This window comes from Papio anubis, chromosome 1 (genome assembly GCF_008728515.1).
Source record: "Papio anubis isolate 15944 chromosome 1, Panubis1.0, whole genome shotgun sequence".
NCBI classification, from domain to species: Eukaryota; Metazoa; Chordata; class Mammalia; order Primates; family Cercopithecidae; genus Papio; species Papio anubis.
In genome coordinates this window covers 25,622,893-25,637,997 of record NC_044976.1, presented here as the reverse complement: position 1 = coordinate 25,637,997, position 15,105 = coordinate 25,622,893, and the positions used below count along the sequence as shown (strand labels likewise).

Genomic DNA, 15,105 nt, shown 5'->3' with positions numbered 1-15,105 from the left:
AAGGAAGGTATGGACAAATGCACTCAGGAAGTTAGGAGCTTTCCATTTGGGGAAGGTCCTTCTTCCATTGAATTACCCTCCCTCAATGCTGATCTGTGGAGAGCTTGCTGTCCTGTTTGTAGCACCTAATATTTTCATGTTTTTTTTTTTTTTTTTTTTTTTTTGGGAGACGGAGTCTCGCTCTGTCGCCCAGGCTGGAGTGCAGTGGCCGGATCTCGGCTCACTGCAAGCTCCGCCTCCCGGGTTCACGCCATTCTCCTGCCTCAGCCTCCCGAGTAGCTGGGACTACAGGCGCCCGCCACCTCGCCCGGCTAGTTTTTTGTATTTTTTTAGTAGAGACGGGGTTTCACCGTGTTAGCCAGGATGGTCTCGATCTCCCGACCTCGTGATCCGCCCGTCTCGGCCTCCCAAAGTGCTGGGATTACAGGCTTGAGCCACCGCGCCCGGCCTTTCATGTTTTTTTTTGTGGGGGATGTCTGTCTCTGCTATGGAACTCTAAGGTCCTTGACTTCAGTAGCTGGCACAGTTCCTGGTGCAAAGCATATGCCCACTAGATGTTTACTGATTTATTAAATGATTGAATAAATTGATGTTTTATAAAGACCTCACAGATTCACAGGTGTGATAATGATTACGGTGGGTTAGAAAGTGATTATAACCCACTCTAAATTCTTTGAGCACATTTGTACCTCTCCTTGACCCCTGTGCAGTGTGCGATCCTTGAAGGGCAACAACCAGCATCCAGCACAGGGTTTGGAATAGATTAGGTGTGTAGTTTACAGTTGTTGAGAATAAATTACATTACTTCTTGATTCAATCACTGTAGTTATCTAATCTCTTCTGGACCACAGGCTGTGAGGAAGGTCTGTGCCTTAGACATCTCTCTACCATGACTGTCAACCCATAATTCTAGCATAGGGTTGCTGGGTACCCTTTAAACATTTATTGTAGGTATTGATGAATAACCAACCAAAGTAAGTCTCTCAGGACCTGCCATAAGTTTGGTAGTACTAATATACGTACCACATTTAATCTGCCAACCTTCAATGGCTTCTCATTGCACTTAATATGAAACACAAATATCTTACCATGGCTCACAAAGCCCTGCACCATCTGGACCACGCCCCTTCCTTATTTACTGTACTACAGCCATCCTGGCCCTTTTTTTCAGTTCCTCTCATGCACTTCTTCATATTCCAGGGACTTGGCACACACTGTTCCCCTCTGCCTGAAATACTACTCCTACCCACTTAAAGTGGCTAGCTTTCATTCTTCCTGTCTCAGATAAAATACTACTTTCTCAGAGAGCCCATCGCTGGCCTCCCAATCTAAATGAGAAAGCCTCTGTTAATCTCCTGTTCTTTTTCTTCATAGCTTCTTTGTAGCTGTGTACTATTTGCCTCCCTCACTTGACTGGAAACTCCGTTTGTCTTGCTCACATGTGTATACCCAATGCCCAGTATAGTGCCTAGCACATGGTATTTGTTTAATCAATATTTGTTAAATTGAATGAAAAGCAAATACTTACAGGCTTGGTATCACATGCTGGTTACAGTCTAAATGCAGGAACCTAGCTTGTTACCTGCTACCTCTTGGTGTCTCAAGTCTTTTTAATGGGCTTGGGTTGGTGGGCACAGTGCTCAGGCAGAGGGTCAGACCACAGAGCCCTGGCTCCTTTCCTAAGGTCCACATCATCCTACCCTTGGCCTAGGCAGCTGCAGAAACAGGGCCATGAGGAGGGCCAGGTACCTGGAGATAGAAGCCAGATCCTCTGGGGCCTGTCTCCCAGGTTTGGCTTGCCCCCCACCACAACCCATCCACAAGATCTTTTTTTTTTTTTTTTTGAGACAGTATCATCAGGCTGGAGTGCAGTGGCATGATCTCGGCTCACTGCAACCTTTGCCTCCTGGGTTCAAGCGATTCTCCTGCCTCAGCCTCCCAAGTAGCTGGGACTACAGGCGCGCGACATCACACCCAGCTAATTTTTGTATTTTTAGTAGAGATGGGGTTTCACCATGTTGGCCAGGATGGTCTTGATCTTTTGACCTTGTGATCCACCTGCCTCAGCCTCCCAAAGTGCTGGGATTACAGGCGTGAGCCACCACGCCCAGCCTTTTTTTTTTTTTTTTAAATGATGGATTCATCCCTGCAGAACGCTCCTTCTCACATATACACCTTGGTTCTCTCACCCAATTGTAAGAGTCTCTCTGGCCTGTGCCCTGGACTCCTCTGCTGTTGCTTCCTCATCACCCATAAACAGATGGGAAATCTCCATCAAAGACTAATATTTCCTTCCAGGCTTACAGGATCACAGCAGGGTCCTGGAGGAAGCTCCTGTTATGGCTGAGCTTGGGACAGGATTGATAGGTTTCAGAGCTATCCCTCCCCCAACACACACCCCAACCTAAAATAGGAATGACCATCTGGATCCACTTATGGGTTTGGCTGGGGGAGGGAAGGATGCCAGAGCTGAAACTGTCAAGCTGGGAAACCTTTGAGGGTAAGATGCTGCTTATTTGAAGGGTGAGCTTGGGGCATTTCCTCTCTTGGTGGGTGTCAGAGCACCCCCTCAATTGGCCCCATGTATAAGTCCCCAGGACTCACAAATCTCCTCTCTCAGGCTATCTCGCTACTGGCTTTCAAGGCCCCTCATGATGCCCTCAAATTTTCTTTCCAGATTCATTTCTCACAGTCTCCTTTGGGACTTGCCTGGAGTTAGCCTCACTGGCCTGTTTGCCCTTCACAGAACGAGTCCTGCACTTCATACCTCGTGTGTTTGCTCACACCGTTCCCTCATCGGGGACGTCCTTCCTCTCCTCTTCTACACTACTTTCAAGGTTTCAGGCAAATGCTCCCTCTTTGCTCCCAGAGCACGAAGGCTGTGTTTCCACCTATTGAATATTCATGTGTACTTGCATTAGCATTAGCTGTTTACATGTCTGTCGCTCCCAAGAGACTGTGAACTCCTTGAGAAGGGGACTAACTGGATCTATTGGTCCCTGTATCCAACCAGGCAACTGGCAGAGAGGAAGTGCTCAGGTAATGTCACTGGAGTTATTTGTTGACTGTAGATGGTCTCCTTAAGGGCTCTGGGGAAGAATCACCTCAATCCAGGGAAAGAGCCTGAGCCAGGGGCATGCTGCAGTGTACGCAGCATGTGGGAGGGCAGCATCCTCTCTTGTGCTCAGCCCTCTCTGGCCCCTGGAAGCTGGGCCTCTCTCCATTCTGACTCCAAGCCTTCCCATGGTGGGGAGGAGATTAAGGGGACCACCTCAGTGCAAGAAACCATTTCAGAGCAAACCCACTGGCCCTTTAGACATCAGAGTTCACAAAACGACTTCCTTTTCCATTCAATTTTTTGTTTTATTTGGAAATGGAGTCTCCCTTTGTTGCCCTGGCTGGAGTGCAGTGGGGCCATCTTGGGTCACTGCAACCTCTGCCTCATGGGTTCAAGTGATGCTCCTGCCTCAGCCTCCTGAGTAGCTGGGATTACAGGTGCCTGCCATGACGCCCAGCTAATTTTTTTTTTTTTTTTTGAGATGGAATCTTGCTCTGTTGCCCAGGCTGGAATGCAGTGACGCTATCTTGGCTCTCTGCAACCTCTGCCTCCCAGGTTTAAGCAATTCTCCTGCCTCAGCCTCCTGAGTAGTTGGTACTATAGGTGTGTGCCACCATACCTACAAATTTTTGTATTTTTTGTAGAGACGGGGTTTCACTGAGTTGGCCAGGCTGGTCTTGAACCCCTGACCTCAGGTGATCTGCCCACCTTGGCCTCCCGAAGTGCTGGGATCACAGGCGTGAGCCACTGTGCCCAGCCCCAGCTAATTTTTGTATTTTTACTAGAGATGGGGTTTCACCATATTAGCCAGGCTGGCCTTAACTCCTGACCTCAAGTGATTGTCCACTTCGGCCTCCTAAAGTGCTGGGATTACAGGTGTGAGCCACCAAACCCGGCCTCCATTCCATTTTATAGATGGGCTAAGTTACCCAAGGTTATAGAAAGCACAGCTAGGACCAGGATCTAAGTCTCCCACTTTGGGGTGCCCAGTAAAGCATGATGGCTACACATGTGGACTCAGGAGTTAGGCAGCTCAGTGTTTGAACTTCAGCTCTGCCAGTATCTGTCGCACCTTAGAAAAGTAGCAGAACCTGTTAGGGCATCAGTTTCCTTCTCTCTAAAATGAGAAATAGGCCAGGCGTGGTGGTTCACACCTGTAATCCCAACACTTTGGGAGGCCAAGAGGGGAGGATTGCTTGAGCTCAGGAGTTTGAGACCAGCCTGGGCAACACAGAAAGACCTCATCTCTACTAAAAAAAAAAAAAAAAAAATTAGCTGGGCATTGTGGCACATGCCTGCTGTAATTCCAGCTACTTGGGAGGATTGCTTGAGCCTGGAGGAGCCGCAGTGAGCCACTATTTTTTTGTTTGTTTATTTATTTGAGACGGAGTTTCACCCAGGCTGGAGTGCAATGGTGTGATCTCGGCTCACTGCAACCTCCACCTCCCAGGTTCAAGTGATTCTCCCTGTCTCAGCCTCCCGAGTAGCTGGGATTACAGGTGCATGCCACCATGTCCGGCTAATTTTTCTAATTTTAGTAGAGATGGAGTTTCATCGTATTGGTCAGGCTAGTCTTGAACTCCTGACCTCAGGTAATCACCCACCTCGGCCTCCCAAAAGTGCTGGGATTACAGGCGTGAGCCACCACGCCCAGCCAGTGAGCCATTATTAATTTCATCATCCAGGTATTAAGCCTGGATGTTGATAGTTATCTTTTCTGCTCCTCTCCCTCCTCCCACCCTCCACCCTCCAGTAGACCCCAGTGTTGTCTCCTCTGTGTTCCTAAGTTCTTATTTTTTTTGAGACAAAGTCTTGTTCTGTCACCTAGGCTGGAGTGCAGTGGCACGATCTCAGCTCACTGCAACCTCTGCCTCCTGAGTTCAATTGATTCTCATGCCTCAGCCTCCCAAGTAGCTGGGATTACAGGCGCGCACCACCATGCCCGGATAATTTTTGTATTTTTAGTAGAGATGGGGCTTCACCATGTTGACCAGGCTGGTGTTGAACTCCTGGCCTCAAGTGATCCTCCTGCCTCAGCCTCCCAAAGTGCTGGGATTACAGGCATGAGCCACTACATTTGGCCTGGTGACGACCCCTTTTAGGGCTTACTAGAGTGATGAGGGGAGACCAGTGTGAGAGTCTCTAAATCACTGTAAAATAGGGGTAAACTATGGCCTCATTAGGATCAGGACCTTATTTTATATGTAAAAAAGAATTGAGTGGGAGCAGGAGGCCGAGCAACCAAGTGGGACATTCCTTCTTCAGGCCACCACCCCTGCCAGACATGTTAATATCCCTAGACCTGACAAAGAACCTGGCACATGTGGGGCACTGAATGATGGCAGAATATACTGAGGAGGACTCACATTTCACAGTAAAATCCAGTGTTCAGCAACCATGCACAATTCCTGTATTTGCTACTCCTCCAGATAATCTGGAGGCCCCAGGAAGGCAAGAAATATGTTGTGTACAATTTTGTTATGCCAGTGCCTAGCCCAATGCCAGACACAGAGTAGGAGTTCGAAAGTATCATGGGCCGGGCATGGTGGCTCACACCTGTAATACCAGCATTTAGGGAAGCTAAGGCGGGAGGATCACTTGAGCCCAGGAGTTTGAGACCTGCCTGGGCAATATGGCAAGACCCTGTCTCTATTTAAAGAAAAAAAAAGCCGGGCGCGGTGGCTCACACCTGTAATCCCAGCACTTTGGGAGGCCGAGGCGGGCGGATCACGAGGTCAGGAGATCAAGACCATCCTGGCTAACATGGTGAAACCCTGTCTCTACTAAAAATACAAAAAATTAGCCAGGCATGGTGGCGGGCACCTGTGGTCCCAGCTACTCGGGAGGCTGAGGCAGAATGGCATAAACCAGGGAGGCGGAGCTTGCAGTGAGCCGAGATTGCGCCACTGCACTCCAGCCTGGGTGACAGAGCGAGACTCCATCTCAAAAAAAAGTATTGTGACCTATTACATTATAAGAAAATGGTTTATAAAGAATTGTACTAGGCCAGGCGTGATGGCTCATGCCTGTAATCCCAGCACTTTGGGAAGCTGAGGCAGGCGGATCACCTGAGGTTAGGAGTTTGAGACCAGCCTGGCCAACATGCCAAAACTCTATCTCTACTAAAAATACAAAAATTAGCTGGGCATGGTGGCACATGCCTGTAATCCCAGCTACTTGGGAGGCTGAGGTAGGAGAACTGCTTGAACCTGGGTGGCGGAGGTTGCAGTGAGCCAAAACAAATTTGCGCCCTGCACTCCAGCCTGGGTCACAGAGTGAGACTTCATCTCAAAAAAAAAAAAAAAAAAAAAAAAAAAGGACTAGGAATTAGGGATCAGGAATCCAGTCCTGGCTTTGGTTCTAATTCACTAGGGGGCCTCAGGCAACACCATCCCTTTTCCTGCCCCTCTTTGAAACTCATGGTCCCTATCTGTACAATGTGGAGAAAGAGCTAGATCAGTGGTTCTCAGCTCTGGCTGCATATTAAAAATGAACCTGGGATGATTTAAAACAATGGATGCCAGCCCAGGTCAGAAACGGAGGACAAAACTCCCATGCTGTTTAGTAGCGGGAGCGCCTGTGAATAGCCACTGCACTCCAGCCAGCGCAACAAAGCAAGACCCCATCTCTTAAGTTAAAAAAAGAAGGAAAAAAAAAAAAAAAGGACAGATGTCTGGGCTCCACCTCAGACCAATTAAAGCACAATCTCTGGGGTGGGGCATGGAAAGTTACAAAAGCATCCTGGGTGATTCTGATTTACAGCTAGGGCTGAGAGCCTCTGAGCTAGATGACTTCTCATCACCTTTTAAGTTCTGCAACAATATTTGGGCATGCTCCTAAGCAGAGACAGGAGCAGCCCTCTGGGGCCACAATTGCCCTCCACAAATGCAGAAGTCTCAATTTCTCATCTCTGCTTTACTGTAGACTCTCTTATCAGCAGGGCTCGTGAATGCTTTGGACGAGTCACACATGTGGACACTCTTCAAAAACGCAGCACCACTCATCTTTTTGCTGTTTCTGTAGTTTCGCCTTTTCCAGGAAGTCATATAGTTGGAATCATACAGGAGGTAGCCCGTTCAGTCTGGTTTCTTTCCCAAAGCAATAAACATTTAAGTTTCCTCCATATCATTTTGTGGCTTGATAGCTCATTTCTGTTTATCCTGAATAATATTCCATTTTATGGCTGTATCAGTTTATCTGTTCACCTTTTTTTGTTGTTTTTTGAGACGGAGAGTCTCATTTGTTCAGGCTGGAGAGTACAGTGGGCTTGATCATCTGCCTCCCCACGCAAGCTCTGCCTCCTGGGTTCATGCCATTCTCCTGCCTCAGTCTCCTGAGTAGCTGGGACTACAGGCTCTCGCCTACCTCGCCCGGCTAGTTTTTGTATTTTTTTAGTAGAGACGGGGTTTCACTGCAGCATAGGGATGGTTCTGGATTCTGACCTTGTGATCTCACTTCTGCCTCCGGGCCTCCCAAGTGCTGATTACAGGCTTGAGCCACCGCGCCCGGCCTGTTTTTTTAAATTGAGACGTTGTCTTGCTCTGTTGTCGCCCAGGCAGTGGCATGATCTTGGCTCACTGTGACCTCCACCTCCTAGGTTCAAGCAATTGGCCTGCCTTGGCTTCCCAAGTAGCTGGGACAACAGGTGCACACCACCATGCCCGGCTAATCTTAGTATTTTTAGTAGAGATGGTGTTTCACCATGTTGGCCGGGCTGGTCTCGAACTCCTGATCTCAAGTGATCCACCTGTCTCAGCCTCCCAAAGTGCTGGGATTATAGGCGTGAGCCACCACACCTGGCCTCCATTCACCTTTTGAGGGGCATCTTGGTTGCTTCCAGTTTTTGGCAATTATGAATAAAGCTGCTATAAACATTCATGTACAGGTCTTTACATGGTCATGTTTTCAACCCCTTTAGTTAAATACAAGGAGAGTGACTGCAGCACTGTATGGTAAGAGTATGTTGAGCTTTGTAAGAAACTGCCAAACTGTCTTCCAAAGTGGCTGTACTATTTTGCATTTCCTCTGGCAATGAATGAGAGTTCCTGTTGCTCTACATCCTTGTCAGCATTTGCTGTGGACAGTTTTAACATTTTAGCCATCCTAGTAAGTGTGCGATGTGTAATGGTATCTCATTGTTTTAATTTGCAATTCCCTAATGACATAATATTAAAAATCTTTTCATATGCTTACTAGTCACCTGGGAATCATCTCTGGTGTGGTGTTCAGATCTTTTGCCCATTTTGAAATTGGGTTGTTTCCATATTGTTTTAAGAGTTCTTGGCTGGGCGCGGTGGCTCAGGCCTGTAATCCCAGCACTTTGGGAGGCCGAGGCGGGCAGATCACGAGGTCAGGAGATTGAGACTATCCTGACTACACGGTGAAACCCCGTCTCTACTAAAAATACAAAAAAATTAGCTGGGCGTGGTGGCGGGCGCCTTTAGTCCCAGCTACTCGGGAGACTGGGGCAGGAGAATGGCGTGAACCCGGGAGGCGGAGCTTGCAGAGCTGAGATTGCACCACCGCACTCCGGTCTGGGAGACAGAGCGAGACTCCGTCTCAAAAAAGAAAAAAAAAAAAAAAAAAAAAAAGAGTTCTTTGTGTATTTTTGAATACAAATCCTTTATCTGTGTTTTACAAATATTTCTCCCAGTCCTTGGCTTTTCATTCTCTCCACCGTGTTTTTCACTGACAAATTTTTTATTTTAATGAAGTCTAACTTACCAATTTTTTTCTTTCCTGGATTGAGGTTTTGGTGTTGTATCTAAAAACTCATTGCCAAACCCAACAAAGTAAGTGGCTGGGACTACAACTCGGATTATGTTAAAGCTATAGATCAAGTTGGATGTTTTTCCTATGTTATCTTCTAGAGGTTTCATAGCTTTGTATTTTAAATTTAGGTCTGTCATCTATTTTGAGTTAACTTTTGTAAACAGTGTTAGGTCAGTATTTAGATTTTTTTTTGCATATGGATGTCCAATTGTTCCATCACTGTTTGTTGATAAGACTATCTTTTCTCCATTGAATTGACTTTACTGTCTTGTCAAAGATCAGCTGACTATATTTGTGTGGGTCTATTCCTGGGTTCTCTATTTGTTCCATTGGCCTATTTGTCTATTCTTTTGCCAGTACCACACTGTCTTGATTATTGTAGCTTGATAGTAAGTCTTGAAGTCAGCAGTGTTAATCCTCTGAATTTGTTTTTCGTAAGTATTGTGTTGGTTATTCTGGGTCTTTCTTCTTTTTCTCCATTTCTAACAAGAAGTTTATTTAAACAACAAGATGCTTGATTTGAAGGGAAAACTATTTAGGATTTTTTTTTTTTTTTTTTTAAAGAGTAATTTATCCCTACTTACAGACAGATTGCCCTACATGTAAGAGCTATATACAAAAAAAGTTATAAAATTGTCCTTGGTTTTACAATTAATAAATGAAAAACACTAAAATTCTCCAGTTGAATAAGGTATGCAAGGATTTTTGTTTTTTTGTTAAAATAGTGACAGCAAAATAACATTGCAATATAAGAGTTGAATGAGTATGCCACTGATGGAGAAAGGGAGGTAATTTTCAAGAATCAGTATTTTTCCTCACGGGTATGTTTTGATTGACATCAAGTGGATGTCACTGGCCATTTAATATTTAAGACAGCAAAATGCTTGTGAACATACACCTGTTATTTTATGTACAGTAAAGGAATAGGTAAGGGAAAAATAAAAGAATAGAGAAAACTATACTATAGTAATAGTCATGATGTGGTGGAACCAAATTGCAGTTTTCTAATTGAGAATATAATCTTGATCTATAAGAACAAAGTTCTAGAGTAAAGAGGCAGGTTCCTTTTTCAGTAGATACTTCTTGTCTGTTGCTGAAACACATCAATTGTTATCTTCATCCTCCATTTCCAACTGTGCAGGTGTGTTTGTTTCATTGACTGGTTGCCTGTCAAACTAGAATCTGATCTGTCTGACAAACTCTGTCCTTCACAACAGGCTTTCATTACTCTAGTAAGTGGTATATGACTCTTTTTTTTTCTTTTATGAGATGGTGTCTTGTTCTGTCACCCATGCTGGAGGGCAGTGGTGCGATCTTGGCTCACTGCAACCTCCGCCTCCCGGGTTCAAGCAATTCTCCTGCCTCAGCTTTCCGAGTAGCTGAGACTACCACCACGCCCGGCTATTTTTTTGTATTTTTAGTAGAGATGGGGTTTCACTATATTGGTCAGGCTGGTCTCGAACTCCAGACCTCAGATGATCCACCCACCTCAGCCTCCCAAAGTGCTGGCATTACAGGCGTGAGCCACTACACTCGGCCGGTATATGACTTTTAATCTTAAACTGCACCACAGAACCATCCTGCCCTATTACCTTCAAATTAATAAGATTGTTATTCTCAGTCTTGACTCCTTCCTTGGGCTTTTTAGCCACGTGAGTGCTGGAGTCTCCTCAGCTGCTGCTTCACAAATGAGGCACCAGGTCTGCACAGAATGAATGAGCACACAAACAGCACCAGGAGAAGCAGAAGAAGGTGGAACAGTGGAACTATTCTGGGTCTTCTATATTTTCATGTAAACTTTAGAATAATCAGTTGGTGATACTCACAAAATAACTTGCTGGGACTATGACCAGGATCATGTTGAAGCTAGAGATCAAGTTGGAAAGAACTGACATCCTAATATTGAGTTTTCCTATACGTGAACATGGACCATCTCTCCATTTACCTGATCTTCCTTGGTTTATCAGTTTTGTAGTTTTGCTTATACAAACCTTGTACATGTTGTTAGATTTATTCCTAAGTACTTTTTTGGGGGGATGCTAATGAAGACTGAATAGGTTGAGGACAAGGTGCTATTCTGTATGACAATGTAGTGGTGGATACAAGACATGCATTTGTCAAAACCCATAGAACTGTGCAACACAAAGAGTGAACCGTAATGTAAACTATGGACTTCAGTTACCATAATGTATCAATACTGGTTCATTAATTATAACAACGTACTAATGCAAGATGTTGATAATTGGGAAAATTGAGCTGGGGAAAGACGGGTATATGAAACTCATTATACTATCTGCTCAATTTTCTGTAAGCCTAAAACTGCTCTAGAAAGTAAAGGCTATTAATTTTTTTTAAAAATGGAGTACCAACTCCAAATGAAAAGGAGACCCTGGTGAAGTCTTCCAATGCCTCCCTTGCCTACAGGATCAAGTCTATGGTCTCTCACCAAGCACAGGAAATCCTTCACAATTTGACTGCCCCTCCAGTCCACCCTCTACCATCCAGCCAAATGGAGTCATTCAGGGCTCATGAAGGAACCTGGGACTCTGCACTACTCCCTGGTCTGGAACACTGTCCCTTCTTTGCCTGGTCTGGAAATGCCTTCAAGAAGCTTCTGCAGATGTTAATTTGGGTACACAAAGGAATAATACCAGCCCATAGTATCTGCTTTATAATACCACCTATGGTATTTCTGGCAGGACCTCTCAGTAGTTTCAGTAGTGAAACTACTGTTCCCATAGACTACACCACAGTTCCCAAACTGTGCATCAAGGCACCTGAGGGCACCCACAGCAAATTCACAGGGGGCAAAGTAGGATATTTTGAAAGATACTCAACATCTTTGGCTAATGAGTGAACTACTAGCTCAAGGTAGTTCACAGTTCCATTATTAGATTATGCCACAATCCTTTTGATTATGTCATCTTTAAGAAGCTGGGTCTTTAGTGGTTGCTGTGATAAAAAGCAAATGAAAGTCGATGTGGGACAGGAAATGAAGGTAGCAGTATCTGCTTTCATTAGAAAATTTAACAAGTTGTTCAGTGCCCAATGGGCGGCACAGATTCCGTTAGTAATTGCAGTTGTTTAAGAATGAAGGCCGGGTGCGGTGGCTCATGTCTGTAATCCCAGCACTTTGGGAGGCTGAGGCGGGCAGATCATCTGAGGTCAGGAGTTTGAGACCAGCCTGGCCAAGGTGGTGAAACCCTGTCTCTACTAAAAATACAAAAAATTAGCTGCGTGTGGTGGCAGGCGCCTGTAATCCCAGCTACTTGGGAGGCTGAGGCAGGAGAATTGCTTGAACCTGGGAGGCAGAGGTTGCAGTGAGCAGAGATCGCGCTATTGCACTCCACCTTGGGGGACAAAAACGAAACTCTATCTCCAAAAAAATAAAAATAAAAAATAAAAATAAATAAAATAAAAATAAAAATACAAAAAAAAAAAAATTAGCCAGGCAAGACTCCGTCTCAAAAAAAAAAGAATGAAATATTGTTTCTTCCAATTCAGATGTATTATTTTTTAAATGGCAACTAACTTGTTAGGACATAAATACTTTTTAAGTTATTTGGGCTTAACTACTTAATAAATTGAACTGTTAGGTATTTCTTTTGGCTTAGAGGCTCCATGAAAAAATTACTGAGATGGTAATGGTGCTGTGAGCTGAGAAAGTTCAGGAACCTGTAGTCTAAGAGATTATTTAATCCAGGGCACATCAAAAACTTGCATATGTGAAATCAATTTAGTGGGTTATAACCATATTTTTTTCCCTAACAAAACAGAAAGGTAAGCAGAGCACATTGCATGTAGCAAGGGTAAATATTATGTAAAACTTTTGTTCATTTTATATATATATATACACACACACGCATATATATACAAGTAATCATGTGTATATTGGGTCACAATGTAAATTGGTTTGAAAAACCACTAAGATTCCAAGCCCCTTATTTTACTGATGAAAAAACAGCTGGAGAGTGAAAGCTGATGACTACAAATCACAGCCATGAGAGCTCGGCTCTGCACTCAGTCCTGCTGGGCGGGGTGGTCACTGCTCACAGTGACCCTTCAAGGCAGGATTCTGCCCAGTAGAGGTGTGGTTACTCAAAGTCATAGAGCTACAGAAGTGAGGGACCAGGTGCCCTCACTTTGGTTCCAATACCCATCTGCACCCCACAAATGTCACCAGCCACACCTAGAACAAAATGGTTTTAATCAATTGCGTCACCCTCACTCTCCTGGGAGCGGAGCAACAGAAAGGCTCGGCTCCTGCCCCCAGAGGACAGTAAGGCTTATGTGTCTCTCCACACTGCAGGGCCCAGGCTGGGCAGGCAGGGGGTGGGAAGCAGGACAGGAGGCAGGGAGGGAGGGTGGGAGGCAGGGAGGAAATGGCAGGTGGCTGGAACACAAGAAAGCAAAGGGGACCCAGCTGGTACTTGGGCCCCAGGGCCCAGTCCCAATACTCCTGCTCTCCCTTCTCCCTGGCTAGAGAAAGGTCATGGAGAAGAGACAGGGGAGCAGGGCCCAGCAGCAGGAGAAGCAGCAGCAGCTGTTTCCGTCACCAATAAATATACTTCATTACCAAGCTAGAAGAGAGGGATGGGAAGAGGGACTGGGGTGGGAAGGAAGGGGGAGAAGCTGCCACCTGTGTTGCTGGGATTAAAGCAATGAGATGGTGCCAGACCCCCCACCACTATCCTCACCCTCCCCTTGTCTTCTTAAAACTGTGAAAAAGCTTTTAACATGGCCCTCCTGTCTCCAGGGCTGCTCTGAAGCCTGAATGAGAGGAGGCACCTGGCAGAGACAGGGGCTGAGGAAGGGAGGGAGGGAGGAGAGGGAGAGGAGAAGGGAGGCTGCTTTTCCCCAGGGGCTGCAGCTGGAGGGCTGGAGCCAAGTAAGCACTGAGGGGAAGCAGGGAGGGAGAGAGGGGGAAGGATGAACCAACTACCTGGAGCAGCTGGAGCTAAGAGCCAGGGGGCAGAGGGGAGGGGAGGCCTGGTGAGTGGTGGGTTGATTGCTGCATCCAGTGTAAAGCTTGGGGCTGCTGGGGAGGGAGGGGCCGAGTAAGGGACTTTCCCATCTGAGTGGCTCAGGAGACCCACCCCTCTCCCCTCAGAGCAGCAGGGGACAGAGAAAAGCCATCACTTCTTTGGTCTTTGTGGCGGCTCAGCATGTGGGATGGGAAGGCGGGCAGAAAGGACAGAGAAGGGCCCTTAGCAGGAAGCGCCACCTCAGCAGAGTAGGCCTGGCTGGGAGCTCTGGCAGAAAGGTCACAGTGAGGCTGAGGAGCGCCCAAGAGGAGAACGGCCGTAGTGCAGAAGTGCTGGCATGGATGGGTGGGGTAAGGTGCAGTGCCCCACCCTCTGCCAGGGCCCTTGGGAAAGGCAGAGCCTCCAGAGGTGGCCAGTGAGAGTAGGTGCAGGGCCAGAGCTAGTAGCCAGGAGAGGAGTGAGGGTGCTCCACTGCGACCTCAGCAGGTAGCCTGGTCTTGCCCACTCCAGGGCTCCCGTCCTTCCTTTTGGTTCTGCTCTAACACTAGTGGCTCTGGGGGGAGGGTGGGACCCATCCTTTTTCAAAACCTTTCCTGAAGACCACAGGGGAGCTAGCCTTGCAGGCTTGGGAGCAAGAGTGGCAACAGGCCAAGGTGAGCCCTTACCAATTGGGAATCCCACTCCCCCTCCTGCTGCCAGCTGAAGGGCAGGACAGTCCCTGAAGACAGTTCAGCTTGTTCCTCCCCACCTGAGGCAGAAGGGATTCTGAGGCAGGCCAGAGCCCTCCAGGGACATGGAAGCAGGAGGTTGGGGGGGGCATATGGAGGGGTATCCCCTCCTGCTCTTTTTTTTAGGGCTGGGGATAGTCAGGGGACAATCAGCCCAGAGTCTGAAAGCCAGCAAGTTGTAGCAACCTCCACCCCTAATGCCAAACTAACAAACGAAACAGGGGAAATGAAAAAAAGTGGGGTGGGGAAGACAAACCAAAACAGAATCCCCCGACCTCCTGCCCAGGGCGGAGAGTCCAGCCAGTAGCAGGGGCTGGGGACCAGGGCTGGAGGGTCTAGCTGGGCCGGCACTGCACCTGGCCCTCAGAGCTGTCCTCATCATCAGAGGCCCCGGCACCTCCACTGCTCAGGCCCGTGATCCGGTAGCCCATGTTGAGCAGCATCACCTCCAACGGGTCTGCATTCATGCGCCGCTGGTTGGCCTGCGAAGCACCCTCCATATCTTCCACGACTCGGCCTGTGAGGTCTTCACTCTGTGGTGGAGAAAGGGGTAACACACATG

General features: G+C 46.9%; 1 protein-coding gene across 4 annotated transcripts in view; it reads right to left on the bottom strand.

The window, feature by feature from the left end:
- Positions 1 to 13,018: 13,018 nt before the first annotated feature.
- WDTC1 (WD and tetratricopeptide repeats 1) overlaps positions 13,019 to 15,105 on the bottom strand; it is a 78,682-nt gene continuing 76,595 nt past the window's right edge. For all 4 annotated transcript variants that reach the window (XM_009202871.2, XM_003891410.3, XM_009202874.2 and 1 more), the window contains one exon: positions 13,019 to 15,076. In XM_009202871.2, the coding sequence (XP_009201135.2) occupies positions 14,879 to 15,076 (198 nt within the window). In that variant the 3' untranslated portion in view covers positions 13,019 to 14,878. The remainder of the gene's footprint in view (positions 15,077 to 15,105) is intronic.